The 19,002-nt window shown below is 45.3% G+C and overlaps 1 protein-coding gene across 2 annotated transcripts in view; it reads right to left on the bottom strand.

The window, feature by feature from the left end:
• Positions 1-17,396, bottom strand: part of ANXA2 (annexin A2) — a 44,052-nt gene extending 26,656 nt beyond the window's left edge. Inside the window, exons 1-3 of one of the 2 annotated variants that reach the window (XM_082388177.1) lie at positions 17,276-17,396; positions 5,849-5,907; positions 2,588-2,687 (exon numbers count right to left, since the gene is read on the bottom strand). In XM_082388177.1, the coding sequence (XP_082244303.1) occupies positions 2,588-2,687; positions 5,849-5,896 (148 nt within the window). In that variant the 5' untranslated portion in view covers positions 5,897-5,907; positions 17,276-17,396. Of the gene's footprint in view, positions 1-2,587; positions 2,688-5,848; positions 5,908-13,124; positions 13,546-17,275 lie in introns of those variants that run through there. The other variant, XM_082388178.1, reaches the window with a different exon arrangement.
• Between the last annotated feature and the right edge of the window lie 1,606 nt (positions 17,397-19,002).

Consider the following 19,002-nt stretch of genomic DNA (forward strand, 5'->3'; position numbering starts at 1 on the left):
GGACCAACAGACATAACTCAAGAAAATTCAGTTACTCTTTAAAATCACTAGGCACCAAAAACAAATAATAAAAAGCAGTCCTAAGTGGGACCCACTGGGCATTAAGCTTGGGAGAGAAGAAGACAGGAGACCAAAAGCTGGACCCACAAATATAACATGTATCTGATATCCACAGAATCACAGCTAGAAAATGTTCTCATGCCTGAAAACAACTCATGGCCAAGTAAAAAGTCCAACCCTGGCAGGTGGGTAGCATAACATTGGGGTGCTTGAGAGCACAGCCCTGGGGCTGGAAAGAGTCGTGTTAAAACCCCTATCTGAACCACAGCCAAGAGACCTGGAGCATGTTAATCCTAAATTGTGTCCCCCATAAATTGGGGATGACAGCACCCTACATGAGAGGATTAATCTGAAGTTCATCTAGGAAGAATGTTCCTGAAGTGCTTGGTGCCACGCCAGCCCATAATGAGCAGCCCTCAATAAGCAGCTGCAACCCTGATAATGGTGATGTCATCTGCATTTGACCAAACTGGAATGCAGGAATCCAGATCTTAGCCCTCCAGATGTTTCTGCTTAGAAACTACAGTATTTTTCTACTAACTCAGAAAGCGCCTGAAGGTATTTTTATTACCCTGGGAGTTTCAGCTGTTACCAGAGTTCATTTGCGCAATCTTTACATTCCAGTGTGCTAAAAGCTTTCTCATGCAGGGATAAAAGCAGCCTTTGTCTTACGCTTGTAAAAGGCACCTTCTTTGTCAGAAGAGTTAACTGTTAAACTTCTCTACAATGGCTAGTTGGGAAACCCCAGGAATGTAGGCACATCCAAATAGTGAGAAGGTGAGTTTTTAGGAGAGGGGATTGTGTGTGCGTGTGTGTGTGGTGTGTGTGTGTGTGTGTTAAGGTGACATATTTTGAGTATTATCTATATGCCAGGCACCATGCTAAGTGCTTCCTACTTCACAACAACCCTGTGAGGTGGGAACTTTTATTAGCTCCCCTTTTACAGTAAGCAAGCTGAGGCTTAAGAAAGTTAAATGTTTTCCCAGAGTCAGATAGCTAGTAAATTAGTGGTAGAGCTAAGATTTGAACCCACAAACACATATGCTCTCATCCACTAGGCTCCACCAAGTAGAACTGACTGCAGGGAGGTGAGCCCTGCAGATTTTAGTTTCATTTTCTGATTAGTGACGTCCTGACTTCCCAGCCTGGCCTTTGACAAGTACGGTCATTTAAAAGCACCAAAAAAGATGGCTTTTTGAAGGTAGTTAGTTGTCCAGGCCACTGTAGTGGGAGGTGCCCACAATGTCCCCATGGAAACTAAGGCTGCTTTGAGGCCAGTGATGCAAACCTATGTCCTATTAGAACCACAGGACGTAAAGGATCTTTCTACACTCCTTCCTATCCCCGGAAACACAGTCACCAGTTTCTCCAAGGGTTCTAGGAAAAGTGACTATGCAATCTATCCTGCAAAATAAGACAATTCTGAGGGCGAAAAGGGGGCACAATCAGTAAATATGCAGGCATAACGGGGACACATGGTCACGCCAATTTTAGGGCCCCAGGTCACCCTGACTGAGGTCCCCAGTCGGTCAGTGACCTGTATGTGAATTGTATGCATGTGTCAATAAGTAAAAACACTCCATCGTCCTAATGTCCCACAACTCGTCAGCAGGGGATGAACCAGCAGCCACTCTGGCTGCTGGCTCACATATGTGTCTCAGACTAGCCTCATATGATAAGAAGCACTTTGTCCAAAAGGGGAAGAGTGTGGTGAATCACAAGCATCACCACAATAATCACAGTGTTTCCAAGGATCTGGGGATGGGGCAACCCCAAAGATACGTGCTTCGTTAACATAAGCCAAAGAAGTCTGAACACTGGCTTTTGTGGATACAGAAAACAGCACAATGACCTGAGCAAGCCCTTGCTCAACTCTTACCCAATTAAATGCTTTATCTGCTCTATTTTGGAACAGAGGCTTTTATGCCTCCTTGTCCTCTCTTACTCATCCTGGAACTCTAGGAAATACAATCATCCCGACAGCTCTTCAAATACAAGCTCCAGGACTAAGGAGGGGCGTAACTTGTAGAGCTAAAAAAAAAAAGAAGTCTGAATTTTTCGCTCATTAGATCAATCTGAGAGCAAAGCAGTAAAATGTTCCCAGCATTTTTCCAAGAAATGTAATAAAATTCAAGGGGATTTAGGACCAAAAAGAGGCCCTTAGGGAACACCATGACCAAATTCTTCCTTATAGAAGGGGCAATGAGGCCTCCAAGTGAGGAACTCAGCCCAAAGCACACACCCAGGGGATCAGACCTTCCTGGCCCTCAGCTAAAGCCTATTTCCATGTCACTATGCTATTCGGTTATTTAGTTTCTCATGTTTTAAATCTTCTCTCCAAAGAGAGGAGGGAGGGAGGGAGAAAGAGGGGGAACGAAGGAGAGAAGGATGGGGTGGGGTAGGGTAGGTTTCGATCGCTCCATTAAAGCTCGATGACAATTTCAAATGACCAACGTATGAAGGTTCAAGAAAGAGACTAGAAACCCTCTGGTCAGTGTTCGACGAGGGGGACAAATGTATGGCCTACCTTTCGTCTTGATGGCTGTCTCTATGTTCAGAGCATCCCGCTCGGCATCAAAGTTGGTGTGCGCTTTGACTGACCCGTATGCACTTGGAGGTGTGGAGTGCTGAGGTCAAAAGACAAACACACTTCAATCACACATACTTAAAAGCCTCTTGTTGAAATGTCAATTCCTAAAATATCTTTTTTCCTATTGTTTCTTTTAATAATTCACATCATTCTTAGGCTAGGTAACTCACACATAGGATACGAAACTTCCTTATTTCGAACTGAGAATTCTTCTTCAAAGGCTCAACTAGTTTAGAATACGATAAATCTATTTCTACATTTCATCTTACTTTTCACACAAGCTCAGAGGCGGGAAATGCAAAGCTGGGCACTTGAAACCACCCGTTTCTTTGCGGAAGGCTTTGAAGAGCACGAAACTGGGCTGGCCAAAATTTGAAACAAGCTGGAAATGTGGAAATGCCTGAATGACGAGTGTGTTTAGCCAAGTTTTTGCTACAGGCACATGAATTTCCACTGAGCCTGTATCGTTGAGCTCACAATTCTTTAAAAAGCAAATGTAGAATGCCTGCCTGCCTGTCTCAGACTATGAGATAAGTGAGGGAAGCATCTTCTTCCTGTATCCTCCCCCTTTGGCCACCGCCGTGGAACCAAGGTGGTCAGGCCACATGGCCCCCATCCTCTTCATATTGGCCAGGTTCCGCCTGCTTTCTCTACTCTCTCTACCCTCCACTCTGCTGTCTTTAACACGATCCCCTCTGCCTACTACTCTCCCTAGTATTTTTTCTTCTCACTGCCTTTTAAACCACGGGTTCTTCCTTTCTAGTGCTTTTCAAAGCCCATCACCCTTCCAGATCTGATGGACCCTCCCCAGCCCGACCCACCCCAGACTGAGGTAAGGACAACAGCATGATTCTACATCAGTTCTCCTCTCCAAAGTGTTAACTTCTCTCCTTTGAAATGCTCTTACAGCTTTCCTCCTCCCTGCTATCCAGTCCCAAAGCAAAGGACAGACAAAACAGGACTGACAATGTTCTTTAGGTTGGCTGATGGCCAGTGGACCCATCCACCACTGCACCGCCTTCAACGTCAAGGCTCCCCATCCCAGCCTCCCCACACTGCACACCTCCCATCACATCATGACTCTGTCTAGGCTGTTTCTGGAAATAGTCGGAGACTGAGTTGCCCTGACTTACCTTTCCACCCACATGCATCACGTTACAAGGCACCCCAGCATTTATTAGCAGTGAGGCTGTGCAGGTAAACAACTAAGATGCCATCCTCCCAAATGTCTCCTAGCACAAGCCACAAATCTAAGTTCAGGGCTGGACAAAATGTTTCAAAATGTACTTGTGACCATCTTGGCCAAATAGTAAATCCAGTTAATACATATAACTGAAACACAGTGGATTATCAAGGTGTTTTCCGTATAATTTCACTACTTAAACTTTCCAGTAAGATTAACTCAATGGGAATAGAGCACACATTCAGGAAAAGGTAATGACACAAAGCGTTATTCTGAAATACTTACTATATATGCTACGGTGGCTACAAAATGAGGACAGAAATCTAAGGGAACACAGTTTCCTATTTATTAACAATCCCATCAGTTATTTACAAAGGCAGGCAGTCTGGCCATCGAGCCATATCAAATATGGCTTCATATATCAGGTGCTATGTCATCTCATCCCAAAAACAGCAGTGAGTAAGGAAAAGTTTTGCATAATTTTATAGTAACTCTGGAAATAAAATTAAATGGATAATTGAACTTATTACCTGTAAAATTCATTTATCTGAAAATCAAGTTATGGAGGCCAAAGTGATGTTTCTCTTCCCTCAAAGTATTGGGGAATACATGACATTTTCTATTGCAGTCCCATCTCTCCACAGAGAAGCACATCATACTAGAGTAACTTCAAAGGCCACATGAAAAGCCCTCTGATGAAACCCGATACTAAAAGTGATCTAATGATCTGATCCATTAAGAAAAAATTTATTTAGCTCTTGGACTTGTCTGGACCTCAACATGCTGCTTGTAAGGTTGCCAACAACAGTGTGCACAAGGTCCAAGAAGAAAGATGAAAACCAGGTAGGCTTTATACTCCATACAACCTGTGCTCACACCAACATCATCCATCTGAACGTTTTATTGGCAAGCACCAGAGACAGAGGGTTCTGTACCACATGACCCAAGCTGCTGTCAACCCACTTGAGTGCTTCTTTGTATTTTAATTTCAGTGAGAGCATATTTTGAAATATCTGTAAGATATGCCTACAAACCAGTGTCACTGCTGAGTTTCTGTAAAAGCCAGTTCTGCCAAGATAACCTGAAAGATGTATGGTATTATTAGATATTTTACATATTCATAATTTATACTCTACTTTATTCTAAAAGTATTTGCAATGACTTATAATTTTGCATATAGCTTTTAAAAATTTTGACTGTAAAACAAAAAAGCAAATGTATCAGAATTTCCAAGTTCCTGTGAAAGACAATTAAGTCTGAGCTACCTGATAGCCAAAGCAAAAAAGGCAACAAGATGAATTATAATACTTCTATTATTTAGTTTAAAAAAAAAAATTCTAGCTATTTTGGAGAAAAGCTTTCCCAGGTACTAAATTTTAAAAAGTCCTTGTCTGGAATAACTCTCTGGACACTATAAGAAGTCCAAAACATGCGGGATCATTTTCAATATGGCTGTAGCTTATGCCAACCATTAATAAAATCCGAGGGCATGACATTAAAAATCCTGTATCAATGAGAACCTACTGTAGAGCACACGGAACTCTACTCAGTGCTCTGTTGTGACCTAAATGGAAAGGAAATCCAAAAAAGAGGGGATATATGTATCCGTATGGCTGACTCACTTTGCTGTACATCAGAAACTGACTGACACAGCACTGTAAAGCAACTATACTCTAATTAAAAAAAAAAAAAAGTCCTGTACCACCACAATAATTACTACCACTGGCATGTTAACTATATAGCAGGATAAAATTCCAAGCATCTCAGTGTCACTAGTGTCTGTCCAATTTTAATGTGATGCCAAAACAGTTTCTGGAGCCATAACATTTCTTTCAAATTGAACTACTAGGAACAGCTAAAGTACTGGGGAAGACAGGGAACCAAGGGGATTCCGGGAATGACTGTCTGAATTTTGTCCCCATTTTCCTTAGATGTACAAGGAAAGGAAGAGGCACAGTTATCCAGAGAGATGCCCAATTTGCAAAAATTACACAAAGTGAAAATGATATACTTACATCACCCTCCAAGCTGAGCTTGCAGAGAATTTCATGAACGGTAGACATTTTGAAAGAAGCTGGAAAAAAAAAAAAAGTACAACAAAAAGTCTTTATTATGAAGAGGTTTTCCTTTCCCCCGAAGCGCAGTGATTCATTATACTCATCTCTACTTCTTGGACCATTTCATCTGACGATATTAGAGTAATTTTTGCAAATAGATGCAATTCCTATCTTGTGATTGGGAAAATTAAAGCTGAGAGATGGTTCGTCTTAGGTTTGGGATGGACTACAGAACTAGCTAGTCTTGTTCTTGCTCAGTTTAAAGAGAACCTGGGGAGATTGACTTGTAAATACAAAAACAAAACGTTTCTTCCCAAGACCAGTGCAACTCGTCCAAACAGGATAAGACTGAATCTTCCGGTTCTCCTAAAAAGTGATAATCTTGTCAAACCAGCCATTACTGCTATATTTTTCACCAATAATTTAATATATCATATATAATATATATCCATAGTCTGAAAACTATGCATATGAACTGAAATCAGTAGCACTTTCATGCTGGCTGATTCCTAAATGGAGCCCTTTATTACTATCCATAATTATTCTCTTAGCTCACCAATGCTTAGAAGATATTAAACTGTTGATGAGAAAGACAACGGACAGATTTTGACATTAACTCATCCCATAAAAGACTTATCCTTGTATTTAAGATTCAAAATGGCTGAAATGAAGTCCTCTTTCAGTTAATACACTTAATTGGACAGTGATACGACAACGTAATGAACTGGCTTTCCAGCTTTGCAATCACACAGTTTTCAGAATTGATACACCAACCTCTGCCAATAAAAAGTGCTCAACTGGCAGGAAATTTACCTCAACTGAGACAAGACAGGTCATTCAGCAGCAGCTTCCCCAAAATAAAGAAAATAGAGCAGAGCTGCATCCTCAAAACAGTGGGAATGACGTCTGAATTGCAGCAACTCCTGTTTTGGTCTGTTTTTGCTTAATATTCTTTGATCAAGGAAATTGTGCCCATGCAATTCAGCTTTCTTTTTTCTTCCAACAGTTTGCTTAGTCTACATGTTTTCATACAACTGGCCTTGAAGGAATATTTGGACATAGACATTTGTTAATTTATCAGAAGGTTTTGGACTAGGCAGATTCCAGGCTCTGTGTGGGGTGAGTTAGAGGAATTAAGAGAAAAAGATTCGCCTTTATTTGTGGTTATGGAAGTATTTCTGCAAGATTTTCACAATGAGCTCTCTCCTACATGACTTCTCCTTCTTGACGCTTATAGAAGCTTTTTAAGCACGGCAAAAAAGAAAATCACAGCTATTCCAACTCCTCCATTTCCACAACTCTCAGACACTATCACACACACCCCCAACCCATGCAATGCATCACAGCACTGAGATATGATCCTAATTTGTAAAGTCATCCTCTATAAATAAACTGTGGTACATCCAGACAATGTAATATTATTCAGCACTAAAAAGAAATGAGCTATCAAGCCACGAACAGACATGAAGGAAACTTAAATGTATATTACTAAGTGAAAAAAGCAGTTTGAAAAGGCTACATACTGTACGATTCCAATTATACGCCATTCTAGAAAAGGCACAACCATGGAGACAGTAAGAGGATCAGTGGTTGCTACGGTTTAGAGGGGAAGGAGGGAGGGACGAATTGGCAGGGCACAGAAGATTTTTAGGGCTGTGATACAGTAATGGTGGATACATGTTATTATACGTTTGCCAAAATCCATAGAATTTACAACACCAAGAATGAACCCTAACGTAAACTATGTGTTTTGAGTGATAAAGATGTGTCAATGTAGGTTCAGCAATTATAACAAATGTACTTCTCTGGTGGGGGATTTTGATAGTTGGAGAGGTTGTGTGTGTATATAGGGGGGGAGCTGGGAATATATGGGAACTCTGACTTCGTACTCAATTATTCTGTGAACCTAAAACTGCCCTAAAAAAATAAAGTCTATTTTCTTTAAGAGTCTTGCTCTGTAGCTAGACTGTCCAATACACTAGCCACCAGCCACATGGGGCTATCAAGCACTGAAAAGTGTCCAGACCATACTGAGATGTGCTGTAAGTGTAAAGTACACACCGGATTTGGAAGAATTAGTATAAGAAGAATGTAAAATCGAAGAATAATCTCCAACTTCAACTTGGGCCAAGAAACATTCTATAGCGTCTCATCAGTTATGCTGTTGAGAATCACCAAAGAGGACATGAACTCCCCAGGACATGGACCACCTAAGCCCTGGCCTGGACTCCCGCTCCTGGGGCTCAGTCAGAACTGGGCTAGGTTTGCAGTGAGGGGTAAATGGTTGTCATCTGCCTTGCAGAATTCTAGTCCCCACTGTAAAGAGCTAAGAAAGAAAAATGCCGAAACAAAAAAGAAGACCAATAAGTCAAAGTTGTTTCTGGGTGGATTAAATTCTACTTATTTATTAGATCAGTTACTTCACATGGGTTCTGAGGTTTAGGAAATCGCAACCGCAGAGCCGGGTAAGTTTCTGCCAGGTAGTTCTTTCAAGTTGCCTCTCCAGCTCCGAGCACCGGCTTGGGAGACAGCTGCCTAACCATGTCCCACACGGATCCCTCAGTACGGTACAAACCAAAGGCCATCGGATTCACGTAACCCTTCTCCCACAGGCACAACACAGAGACAGAAAACGGGGATTTTTTTTTTTTTTTAGTTCTTTTTTTTTTTTTTAAATATAAATATATTTATTTATTTTTGGCTGCATTGGGTCTTTGTTGCCGCGAACAGCGGCTACTCTTCGTTGTGGTGCGCGGGCTTCTCATTGTGGTGGCTTCTCTTGTTGTGGAGCACAGGCTCTAGGCACGCGGGCTTCAATAGTTGTGGCACGTGGGCTCAGTAGTTGTGGCTTGCGGGCTCTAGAGCGCAGGCTCAGTAGTTGTGGTGCACGGGCTTAGTTGCTCTGCGGCATGTGGGATCTTCATGGACCAGGGCTCGAACCCGTGTCCCCTGCATTGGCAGGCGGATTCTTAACCACTGTGCCACCAGGGAAGTCCGAAAATGGGGATTTTAAAAAGTCCCACACGTCTTCCTTTCTGTTTAGCGGTCGACAGTTGTACTGCTCCTTCACCTCATCAGTCCTATGTGCCGCTACCAGCTAAATTCCTCTATTTTATCTTGTCACAATAGTTCAAAATCCATCCTTCCGTGATGTTCTCTTACTCCAGCTCTGTCCAGCCCTCTATGTACTCCCCAACAAAAGTGGGCCTCAACCAAACTGTTCCTTGCTTCTCCCCAAACACACCGTAACTGCTTTCATCCACAGCACCCTGATTCGTGTCTCCTGCTCCATCTCCTTACCCTTGTCCCTTCTTCTGGTTACACATGCTGCCCATTCCTCAAGTCACCACACCTCTGGCACCTGCTCCAATGGGGTGGCTGCAGCCCCCATTCCCCGGCACTGCCTCTCCCACCTTTCAATGCCAGAAACACTTTCTGATGCCACTAGACTTACTCACCACTGAGCAAAAGTGTCCTGAGTTCCTGCCACGCATGCGCCACATATTCAGATGGCAAATACATAGCACAATTCAACCAAATGGGGTCTCATCTGCCCCGTAGAGTCCCAGTTCCCCCACAGATTTAAGAGGGCCTCTGCACACTCTAGGTGCTAAATAAACGGTCAGAAATGAGTTGCTATTTTGCATAATGAACATTTATATTTATATTATTGATAATCATTCTGCAGGAAAAGAATGGCACAATAATAAAAAAAACAATATCCATGAAGCTTGGGATTACTCCATGCAAGTGTCTTCCGTATCCATATAAATATTTCCTACTCCATGCAAGCTTAAGGGCAAACACATTTTCACCTTAGAAATAAAACACGGCCCTCAGCACTTCCCTGGTGGTCCAGTGGTTAAGACTCTGCACTCTCAATGCAGGGGGCCCAGGTTCGATCCCTGGTCAGGGAATTAGATCCTGCATACATGCCGCAGCTAAAAGATCCTGCGTGCTGCAACTAAGACCCGGCGCAGCCAAAATAAATAAATATTTTAAAAATAAATAAATATTAAATATAAATATTAAAAATAAATAATAAATATTAAAAATATTATTTAATAAATAATAAATATTTTTTAAAAACCATGGCCCTCATTTCTTCAGTACATCCAATCCGCTGGTTTCTTCACTACATCCTGGTCTCTTCACTACATCCAATCCCCTGGGAATGCAAAGTCATCTTGCAGACGACTAATTAATCTCCAGAAGAAAGAGTCAGCTTTGCCACTCATGTTTGTTAAAACATTAGCTTAATATAGTGCATATGATTAATGAGAAGATGTCAGAGTGCTGCTATCCTTGGAAGCAGAAAGAGAAAGTCTTGGCAGGGCTACTGTAGGTTACAAACACTGGTGACACCCAGGTAATCAATCAGCAAGCCCCTAACACACACACACACACACACACACACACACACACACACGGCCTGCCCCGCATTAAGGGCTGGGAGAGACACACACAAAACTATGACACACAGACTCCAGTCCTGCAGGACCTTGCAGCTCTCTTCCCTTCTCGCCCCAGAAGACTAGCCCAGGTCACCCAGCTAATGAGTAAGGGAGTTAGGGCCAGGATTCAGGTCCCCTGACTCTTGGGCCCTTTGCCCTTTCAACTTCGCCACAGTGGTTCTTCATTCCAAGAGATTAAGACATGGAGAGAGAGAAAGACAAAAGCAGCATGAGTGAGATTGGCTAAAGGTCTGAGAGGTGAGGTACTGACTAGTTTCTGAGAAGGACACTCACTCACCCTGGAAGGTTCCAGCCAGAGAAACAAGGGAAAGCCTGAGGAGATGGGATGTGGGAGAGTGTCCCGGGGAGGCGGGGGGAACAAGAGGCCAGCTTTAAAACCAGCCATGTCTAACGTGGTGGCACGTGGGGGGCCTGAGATGTAAGTTTCTGAATGGTGCAAATTTAAGCTTGGCTATGGAAAGGGATTTGATGCCAATACTCAGTATCCATTCACCGTATTTGCTCTGGAGGCTGAATTTTCTTACTGAAACAATAGCTCTGCCTTTTTATTGTACCTGTTGTTTTTAAGTCTCCATACCATAGGAGATAATTCCACCCCCAGTGACCACTCAGCACACTGAAAAATTCATAAGCGCATTAAAAGCAGAACAACCGCTCCGTTTCTGGCAGACTTCTCCACAGAACACAAAAATGGCGTCACTCTTTCCAACACTACAGCCTCACCCAGATCTCCAACTGGTTTCAACTTGCAAAAAAGGAAAAGAAAAAAATCAGCAAATTCAATCTGTTGATGAGTACCTCCACATACCAGTACCTCTTATTCGCAGGGAAGGGTTGGGTGGCTAGACAAGATTGTTAAAATCGCCTTCCTCAGGGAAAGTTTTTTGTTTAAGAAAATAACTAGAGAAGTACAAGGAGACTCACTGAGAGCCATACCCACTTCAAACTGGCTTGAAATAACGCACCACTGGGAAGGGAACACAGACACTCCACCCTAATGAAGGGAACGGAACAGTTTCCTCTGGCCTTGAAAATATTAATAAATGAGACTAATTGCCTGACTGGAAAAGCTCTTATAGCACAAAGCTAGACATTAAAGAAATCCGTGCAGCTGCTGGAAAAGAAGCAACTTACATCTAACATAAGCACTATCTTAAAGATAACTTAAGAGTTTGTCCTTTTTTTTTTTTTTTTTTAAACCCAATAGATTACACTGCACCTCACTGTTTCACTTCCAACACACAGTTGCAACAAAAATAGCACAAGTAAAACAGCCTTAACGTCTCCCCGCCCCCCTCAAAAAAGTAAAAGAAAGTTTGCAAAAAGGTTGAACCAAACAAAAAAAGTAAACCTAAAAGTTAGTGCTTCAAATAATAACAACAAGTTCTACTGAAATGAATGAAGAACCAGCTCCAGAAAGCCCAAATATTAATTCTCACAAACAAACAAAAACACATGGCAACAGGGCTCCTCTGCCCAGCAGAATCTGAGTACAACCCAGCAGTTTCGTGGTCACACCCACTTTTAAAATGCGGAGTGTTGATGTGTTACTGCAAAACACATCCCTAGCAACCATGATGAATCAATCAGAGACTGGATGATACAAAGGAGAATTTTTTAAAACCAAAAAAAATGGGGGCAGGTGTGGGGATGGAGGGTTGGGATTACCCGCCAAGCCCTTACTGTGCAGTCCTGGGTCTACGGGACCAGACTGGAATTTTAAACCAAGAGGGGGAAAAAAAAATGCATGAGTGGGGGATAGGGGTAGAGTTCCCACTTTATTCACTCTCCACCCCTCCCTCCCAGAGCATTTTTATTTAACAGAACCTTCCTGAAAGCACACAGTTTTCTCCTTGGTTTTTATGGGCTTGATTAATGCCTGAGTCACAGGGGCAAGTCATTCCCCAGAAATCCTGGAATTCTGCCCAGGGGCCTTGATCAAACTGAACAGGATGGACACTGGTACTGCACTTGCTCTGGCCTGTCCCTTTCGCTGCCTGATCTGAATCAATATTTGTTTACTAACTCCAGACACACTGTGGCCTCAACCTCTCAGAGCCTCTCGTTCAATCTCCCGACGTGGGGTTGGAGTGGGCAGAAAGAGACGTGCAGAAGAATGATGTCACTTGGCACAAAGTACTCTCACGGTTGAGAAATCAAGCTCTTCACATCTACAACTCAATTTTAGTGTTTTATGGCCCAAATATTGTATTTCCAATGGGGCCCTGCTGCTTACAGAAAAAAGTCTACACAGCATTCAAGATCTTCCACACTCTGGACTCTACCTACTTTTCCATAAATAAAGCACATGCAAACACGTACAAACACACACACACACACACACACACACACACACACACACACACACACACACACACACACACACACACACACACACACACACACACACACACACACCCAGCACCGAAGTCAGACTGGATTGGTAATTCTCCAAACACATTCAGCACTGTCCCACTACCTCTAGGCCTGGGTTTTCCAAGTTCCCTCTACTGGGAATGCTCTATCTGAGTCAGCTGACATCCTCAGGAGACTTCAGGACACAAAAAATACTGTTACCTTTCTCCTGTACCTCTCCCTGCTCTGCGCTCCTGTCTCTCTTGGTGTATCTGTGAAATATCAGAGCTGAGGGTACAAAGGCGGTCTTCCATTCTATCTGCCCCCAGGGTTTCTGTCTTATTCATCCCCATTTCCCCATAGGTCTGAGCACAGTGCCTAACACACTGTAGGCGTTCACTCACATTTTTGGATGGTTTACACACACTGGGTCTTTCCACATTATATCTTTTTTTCCTTCTTTTCCACTACATTCTCCTTCCTCAATTTCCTTTCTCTTCCTCGGACTGAGTATCTCAAATGCAGTTCCAGTTCCATACATTCAGAGCTGGAGGCTTCAATTCCCAGCCTCTGTTCACATCTTTGTAAAGCCTGGTAGAGCAATTCAGGAGACAGCCTCTTTCTCATATGATATGCTGCTCTTCACCTTCTCCCACAGCTCAACTTCCACCTTTAATACCGTCAGGGCCCCTTGGCTCCTAGCTCTGTCCACGGGACAACGTGGAAAAGTAACCTTCATCTCCTTGTGGCAAGAAAGGCAGGGAAGGAGGCAGCAAGGAGGAAAGATTTGCAAGTGGCCTTGGGACTCTGATTTCCTCTGAGCTGGGAGTGTGGGGACTGGGTGTGGCAGAGAGACAAAGGGCAAGGATTCCATGTGACGGCCACTCCCTTGAGTCAGAACTTCCCAACCCAAGCCTGGGAGTGTAACTCAGACCACTTAGATGCTACTGACTTCTGACAAGACTGAGCTCAGACGGTTTCACAGCTTCAGGTGTACCCTAGGGGAGACTTGGAGGTAATCTCACTGGAGCCACTGCGAAGAACAAGGCTGGGCATCTCCTGACCCCTACAGCTGACCTGCTCCCCAACAAAGGAGATGGGGACTGCCTCTGGCAACTGGAGGAGGAAAAACAGACCTGACAGTGAAAGAGCGGGGGAAAAAAATTTTTTTAAAAGACTGGAATTTCCTCCTGATGTAGCCTACAACTAGAATAGGGTGTGGCACCGGGGAGAAAAAGAGGGAGGTGGATTCCCATATGCATGCAAAAAAAAGAACATTCCATTTCTATTCTTTCTTTTTTTTTTTATTTTTGGCTGTGTTGGGTCTTCGTTGCTACCCGTGCGAGGGCTTTCGGCTTTCTCTAGTTGCAGCGAGCGGGGTCTACTCTTCATAGCAGTGCGCGGGCTTCTCTCGTTGCGGAGCACGGGCTCTAGGTGGGCAGGCTTCAGTAGTTGTGGCTCGCAGGTTCTAGAGCACAGGCTTAGTAGTTGTGGCGCACGGGCTCGGTAATTGTGGCTCACGGGCTCTAGAGTGCAGGCTCAGTAGTTGTGGTGCACGGGCTTAGTTGCTCCGCGGCATGTGGGATCTTCCCGGACCAGGGCTCGAACCCGTGTCCCCTGCATTGGCAGGCGGATCCTTAACCACTGCACCACCAGGGAAGCCTTCCGTTTATATTCTCACAGTCAAATCCAGAAGGCAGGTTAAGTCAATGATAACTTTAAACAACACTTTCCCTAAAGCAAGTAAACTATGAAGCTCAGGTCTGTGGAACAGCTGGATTAAAGGGGAAATGAGCCCCAACCAAGTTTGGAAACAAATATTAATTTGGGAGAACGTAAAGCTCAAAATCCAATTACTGTCTATACAATTCACTCGATTTTGTCTATTTTATTTTTTTCCCCACTAGATTTAAAGCCTAAAGAGCAGAGTTTTGTTTTTGTTTTTGTTTTGGTCTGTTTTGTTCAGTGCTATATCCTCAGTGCTTATACTGTGAGTAGAACATAGTAGGTGCTTAATAAATATTGTGGAATGAACAGATGTTTAAGGCATCCCAAGAGAGCCTGGGACTTCTATTTGTGACACACCCATGCTCAGTTTGTAAGAAATGCCTCAGCAGGCCCACAGCCCCACACAAGGGAAGACCAAGAACAAAGGCCAGATTCTAGGCCTGATGGTGCAAGAAGAGCCTACAACGCTCAAAATCAATAACAATTAAAGAAGGATATCTACCTTGCCAGGAAAACTACTTAAATTAGAAATTAGTCAGGAAACCAATGGCCACGATTGCCGGCATGTCAATCGATACAGCATTTTTAATAGCTCAAAGACAAGAGGATGTTAAGTATCGTGATCCCAGTCCAAGACCAAGCTCCTGCTCAAAGCCAGTGAGTCAGCAATATTTCCTGGGCATTTGCAACAGGCAAGCCATTTAGCACTGCAGGAAATCACAAAATCTAGGCGGTCCCCCAATCATAAACCTCCAACTAAAAAATTTACATTGATGGTCACACCCTTGCACTGCAGATGCAATCGATACCTCTGGAGAAAGCCTTGACTGAAGATTTGAGATAACAGGTGGAGTCAGAAGTGCTGTATGGGATGGTCTTAACACCACTGACCACTAAGGACACTGAACCGGGCCTCATATGAGATCTTCCTTCACAATGCCTGAATATTATATTATGTGGCTCCTTCCACAGCCTCAAATTCTATAAATTACAGATGTTTAGGTTTAAAAATGTTCTTGTTATCTTTTAAATAACACATCTCCCCTGGGTTGCTGAGGATTTCAGGACCACCAGCCATTCCTAACATTGAATATTAATGAATATTGACTCAATCTGCTAGTCTCTAGCTGGGTATGAGAACACTGAAGTGGGAGGGAGGGGGGAATGCAGCAGAACTGCAGAAGCAAGGACAGGCTTTTGTAGTATGTCGGGGCCGGGGGCGGGGGGGCGCTCTCCAAGGAGGCAGGAGGAAGAGAGAAAAGTAGAGAGGGTGATAAGGACATAATTTTCCAATTAAAATAATTTAATCAGGGCCAACCTTAAAACTTAGAAAACTTCCAGTAAAATACTTCAATGATTTACTCTTATGTATTATACCTCACCCTCCTCCCACCCTCCCTCCCCACCCACCATCACTCCCATCCCGCAAATTAGGCATGTACTATCAGTACTTTGATATAGTGCAGGTTAAGGTAGGGGTTTTCTGGGTTAGCCTGAGAACCTAAGCACCTTCTATAACATTGTTTCAGTGCTACAGCGCATTCTGCATTCGAAATGACCAAGTTCCGGACAGGCACAGTAGGGCACACTTTTGGACAGAACCCATCAGTACCGTCAGTATGAGCTCAGGGGTCCCGACCCCTGGACTCCAGGACCTTAGGGTTCCTGGTAAAGACCCAGCGTGCCCCATGAGGTTACTGTTCTTTTACCTTTAATAGCTTTAAAACGGCAAATCTTAACACAAAAAAAATGACACTCGGTTTTGGTACGGCACTTAATGTTTTCAGTGTGCTTTACAAATTTATTTTTGAATGAACATGTTTTTTGGAATTTTCGATAATAACCCTATGTGGGGAAAGTAAGAATGTGCATTCTTAAACCACTTTCATAGATAAGGAAATTGATGTCCACACCTTTTTAACTGAGAGTTGATGGAATCCAGGCCTACAACACCAGGCGCTGGGACCCATCTCACAGAGCTACAAGGAGCAGCCCGGGGTGGGCTACGCCCTTTTCTGTACCCTCTGTCCCTGACTCAATGTCGCATCAGCGCCAGTAAGTCAGTGACGATTCTCCCCACAGAACCACGGGGGAACACTTCCTTTCCTGATGCAAAAGTAGTCAACCAAATAAACTCTCCAGATACACGGAAATCAGAAGTTGCTCTCCTACAAGCTAAGCTAGACAAAGGAGAATGAGGGGAGGTTCTTCCGTTGCTTTGTTTTACTGGGGCAGGAGGTTGCTGCTAAAAACTCCCACCCCTAGTTCTCCCCCGACTGCTTCCCTCCTGCTCGTCGGCACAAGTTCCACAAATGCGCGTTTGTTTCAAGTAAAGTTAACTTGGAACAGATGGGGATTACTTTCTAGATAGCCGTAGCGCTTAGTGGTAAACGTGGAGGGTGCCGCATGTCTGCTCTCCACCCGACCAGGGGCTCGCAGGGAGGCCACACCCAGCCCCCCAGCGGCGCCCGGCGCGTCTGGAATGCGAGGCCTCCCTCCGCCCCCCTCCCCGGCGCCACCTCGTCGGGCTTCCTGTGAGCACTTCGTGGGGGATGCCCGACCCCCTCCTTCTGCCCTGCACCCCACAGGCCGGGGCACACCCAGCCCCCCTCACTCCTGTCCAGACCCCCCTCGCCACTGGGCGCCCTCCTCGCAAAGCTCCTAGTGCGGACCGTCCCTTCAGCCCCCTCCCAGGACGGCCTCCCGAGTCCCCGTCTCCAGAACTGCTCTTTGCAAGGCCGTCTCCTTCCCCCGCTCTCCACACCCCGCCAGCGCGGCGGCCCCGGGGCCATCGCGGGCGGGAGGGCGGGCAGGGCGCCCCGCTTACCTGGGCCGGGCGCAGTGCGCTGCGAGCGTCGCCAGATGCAGAGCGGAGCCAGCTGGCCTGGGTGGGGCTTTTATAGCCGCCACATCCTCGCGGTGCACGGGAGGCCCGCCCCGCCCGGCCCGCCCCGCCTTCTCCTGCTCCGGCCGCTAGCACCCGAGTCGGGGTGACTCAGACTCCCCGGCCTGCCCGCTCGGTCGCGGGGGACGCCTAGCCCTGGAACGTTCCCCGGGCCGCGCCAGTGGGAGCGGCCCCACGCCCACGGTTCTGCCCTCCGGTGAAGTGCCGCCGAGGCTTCCTCGAGCACCAGTACCGGCCTAGTTTCCTCCTTTCTCTTTTACTTCTCGAGCGCCACGTCGAGTGCGCAGCCCTGCCTCAGGTTAATACGTTTGCAAGACTTTCGTCGACTCTGAACTTAAGTCACTTTTTTGTTTGTTTAAGGCGTCAATGCAATGGAAGGAAGAATTGTTCCAAGAAACATAAATCGTGATTCCCCTGAGCTGGGCCGTTGGCATCCAGCTCCCCGTTACCGTCTGCAAACATATCAGCTTAACCTCTGACCGGCTATTGCCGGGAGGAGCGCGGGGAGGGAGATCCGCCGGGTCCTGGCGGGCAAAGGACTGGCCCCGCCCCGGCCTCGGAGCGCGCTGGGAGACGCGGAGACACGCTGGGAGTTGGGTGGGGGGGGTAGGAGGCCGAAGCCAGGAGCCAAGGTCCCACCCCGCCCGCCCGGGGAGGCGCCCTTTTCCCGAGCGCGCTCTGCTTGGCTTCCCTCCATGCCTCCCGCGACCCTCCGGGCCTCCCGCGCGTCCTCGTGGCAGGCCGTCCTGGGCTGGGTGGGGCCGGTGGCTTTGAACCTCGAGTTCCAACAAAGAAGTTTCCTCCCTTCCTTCTGTCCTAACTGCCGTTGTTTTTTTGGTTTTTTGTTCTTTCTCAGACTCAGCTCCCTGGCTTGGTTTTGCTGTTTCTCGCTTTTCTTCCACTCTCTGCTTCCACGAACCGCAGTGGCAACATGCAGGCAAACATGGCTTTGTGATTGATTGCGCAAATACTGTACTCAGACCTCAAACTAGCAGGAGAGTTTTGCTAAGACTCCCAAAGATCTCTCTGCACCTTTGAATTCCTTCTTTTCACAGACCTCACTTAGCTCTTTCTCCTGATGCTTCTGTTTTAATCCTCCGTCTATCTTAACGTCCGTTTTTACTTTCCAGTTGAGCGTCACTTCACTCCTGGGAATCAGGAAACAGCAAGGCCAAGACATCGTTGCCAAGCTCACAGTCAAGTCCAGACCACAAATGGGGTCTCTGGACACTCAGCCCAGGGCAGTGTTACCCGTTTCTTTCACTCAGAGTGAAACATTATAGGCACTGTCAGAAGGACAAATAGAAAATAAAGCAATTCTGTTGATACAATTTCTGATTTACATTTATAGCCCTTCAATTTAGAATGCAAGCTTTACAGCCTAAACATTTTGGAACAGAAGGAGAACACAGGCTGACCATAATGGTGACCGGGATTCTGCTTCCCTTCTCTTCTCTGGGCCTCTGATGCCCAGCTGTGCTGTGAAAGGCCCTCTACAGAAGATAAGATTTAATTCAAATCACGTGGAATACCTAAAAGCCAAGTAGCCAGAAGAATGCTTTTGCTTGTCTAGGGCATCCAGCAAAGCCAAACATACAGATCTGTCCAATAACCAGAGTCTGCTTCTTGCTACAGAACTTCACACTGGT

Source organism: Balaenoptera borealis, assembly GCF_965194805.1.
Source record: "Balaenoptera borealis genome assembly, chromosome: 3".
NCBI lineage: Eukaryota > Metazoa > Chordata > Mammalia > Artiodactyla > Balaenopteridae > Balaenoptera > Balaenoptera borealis.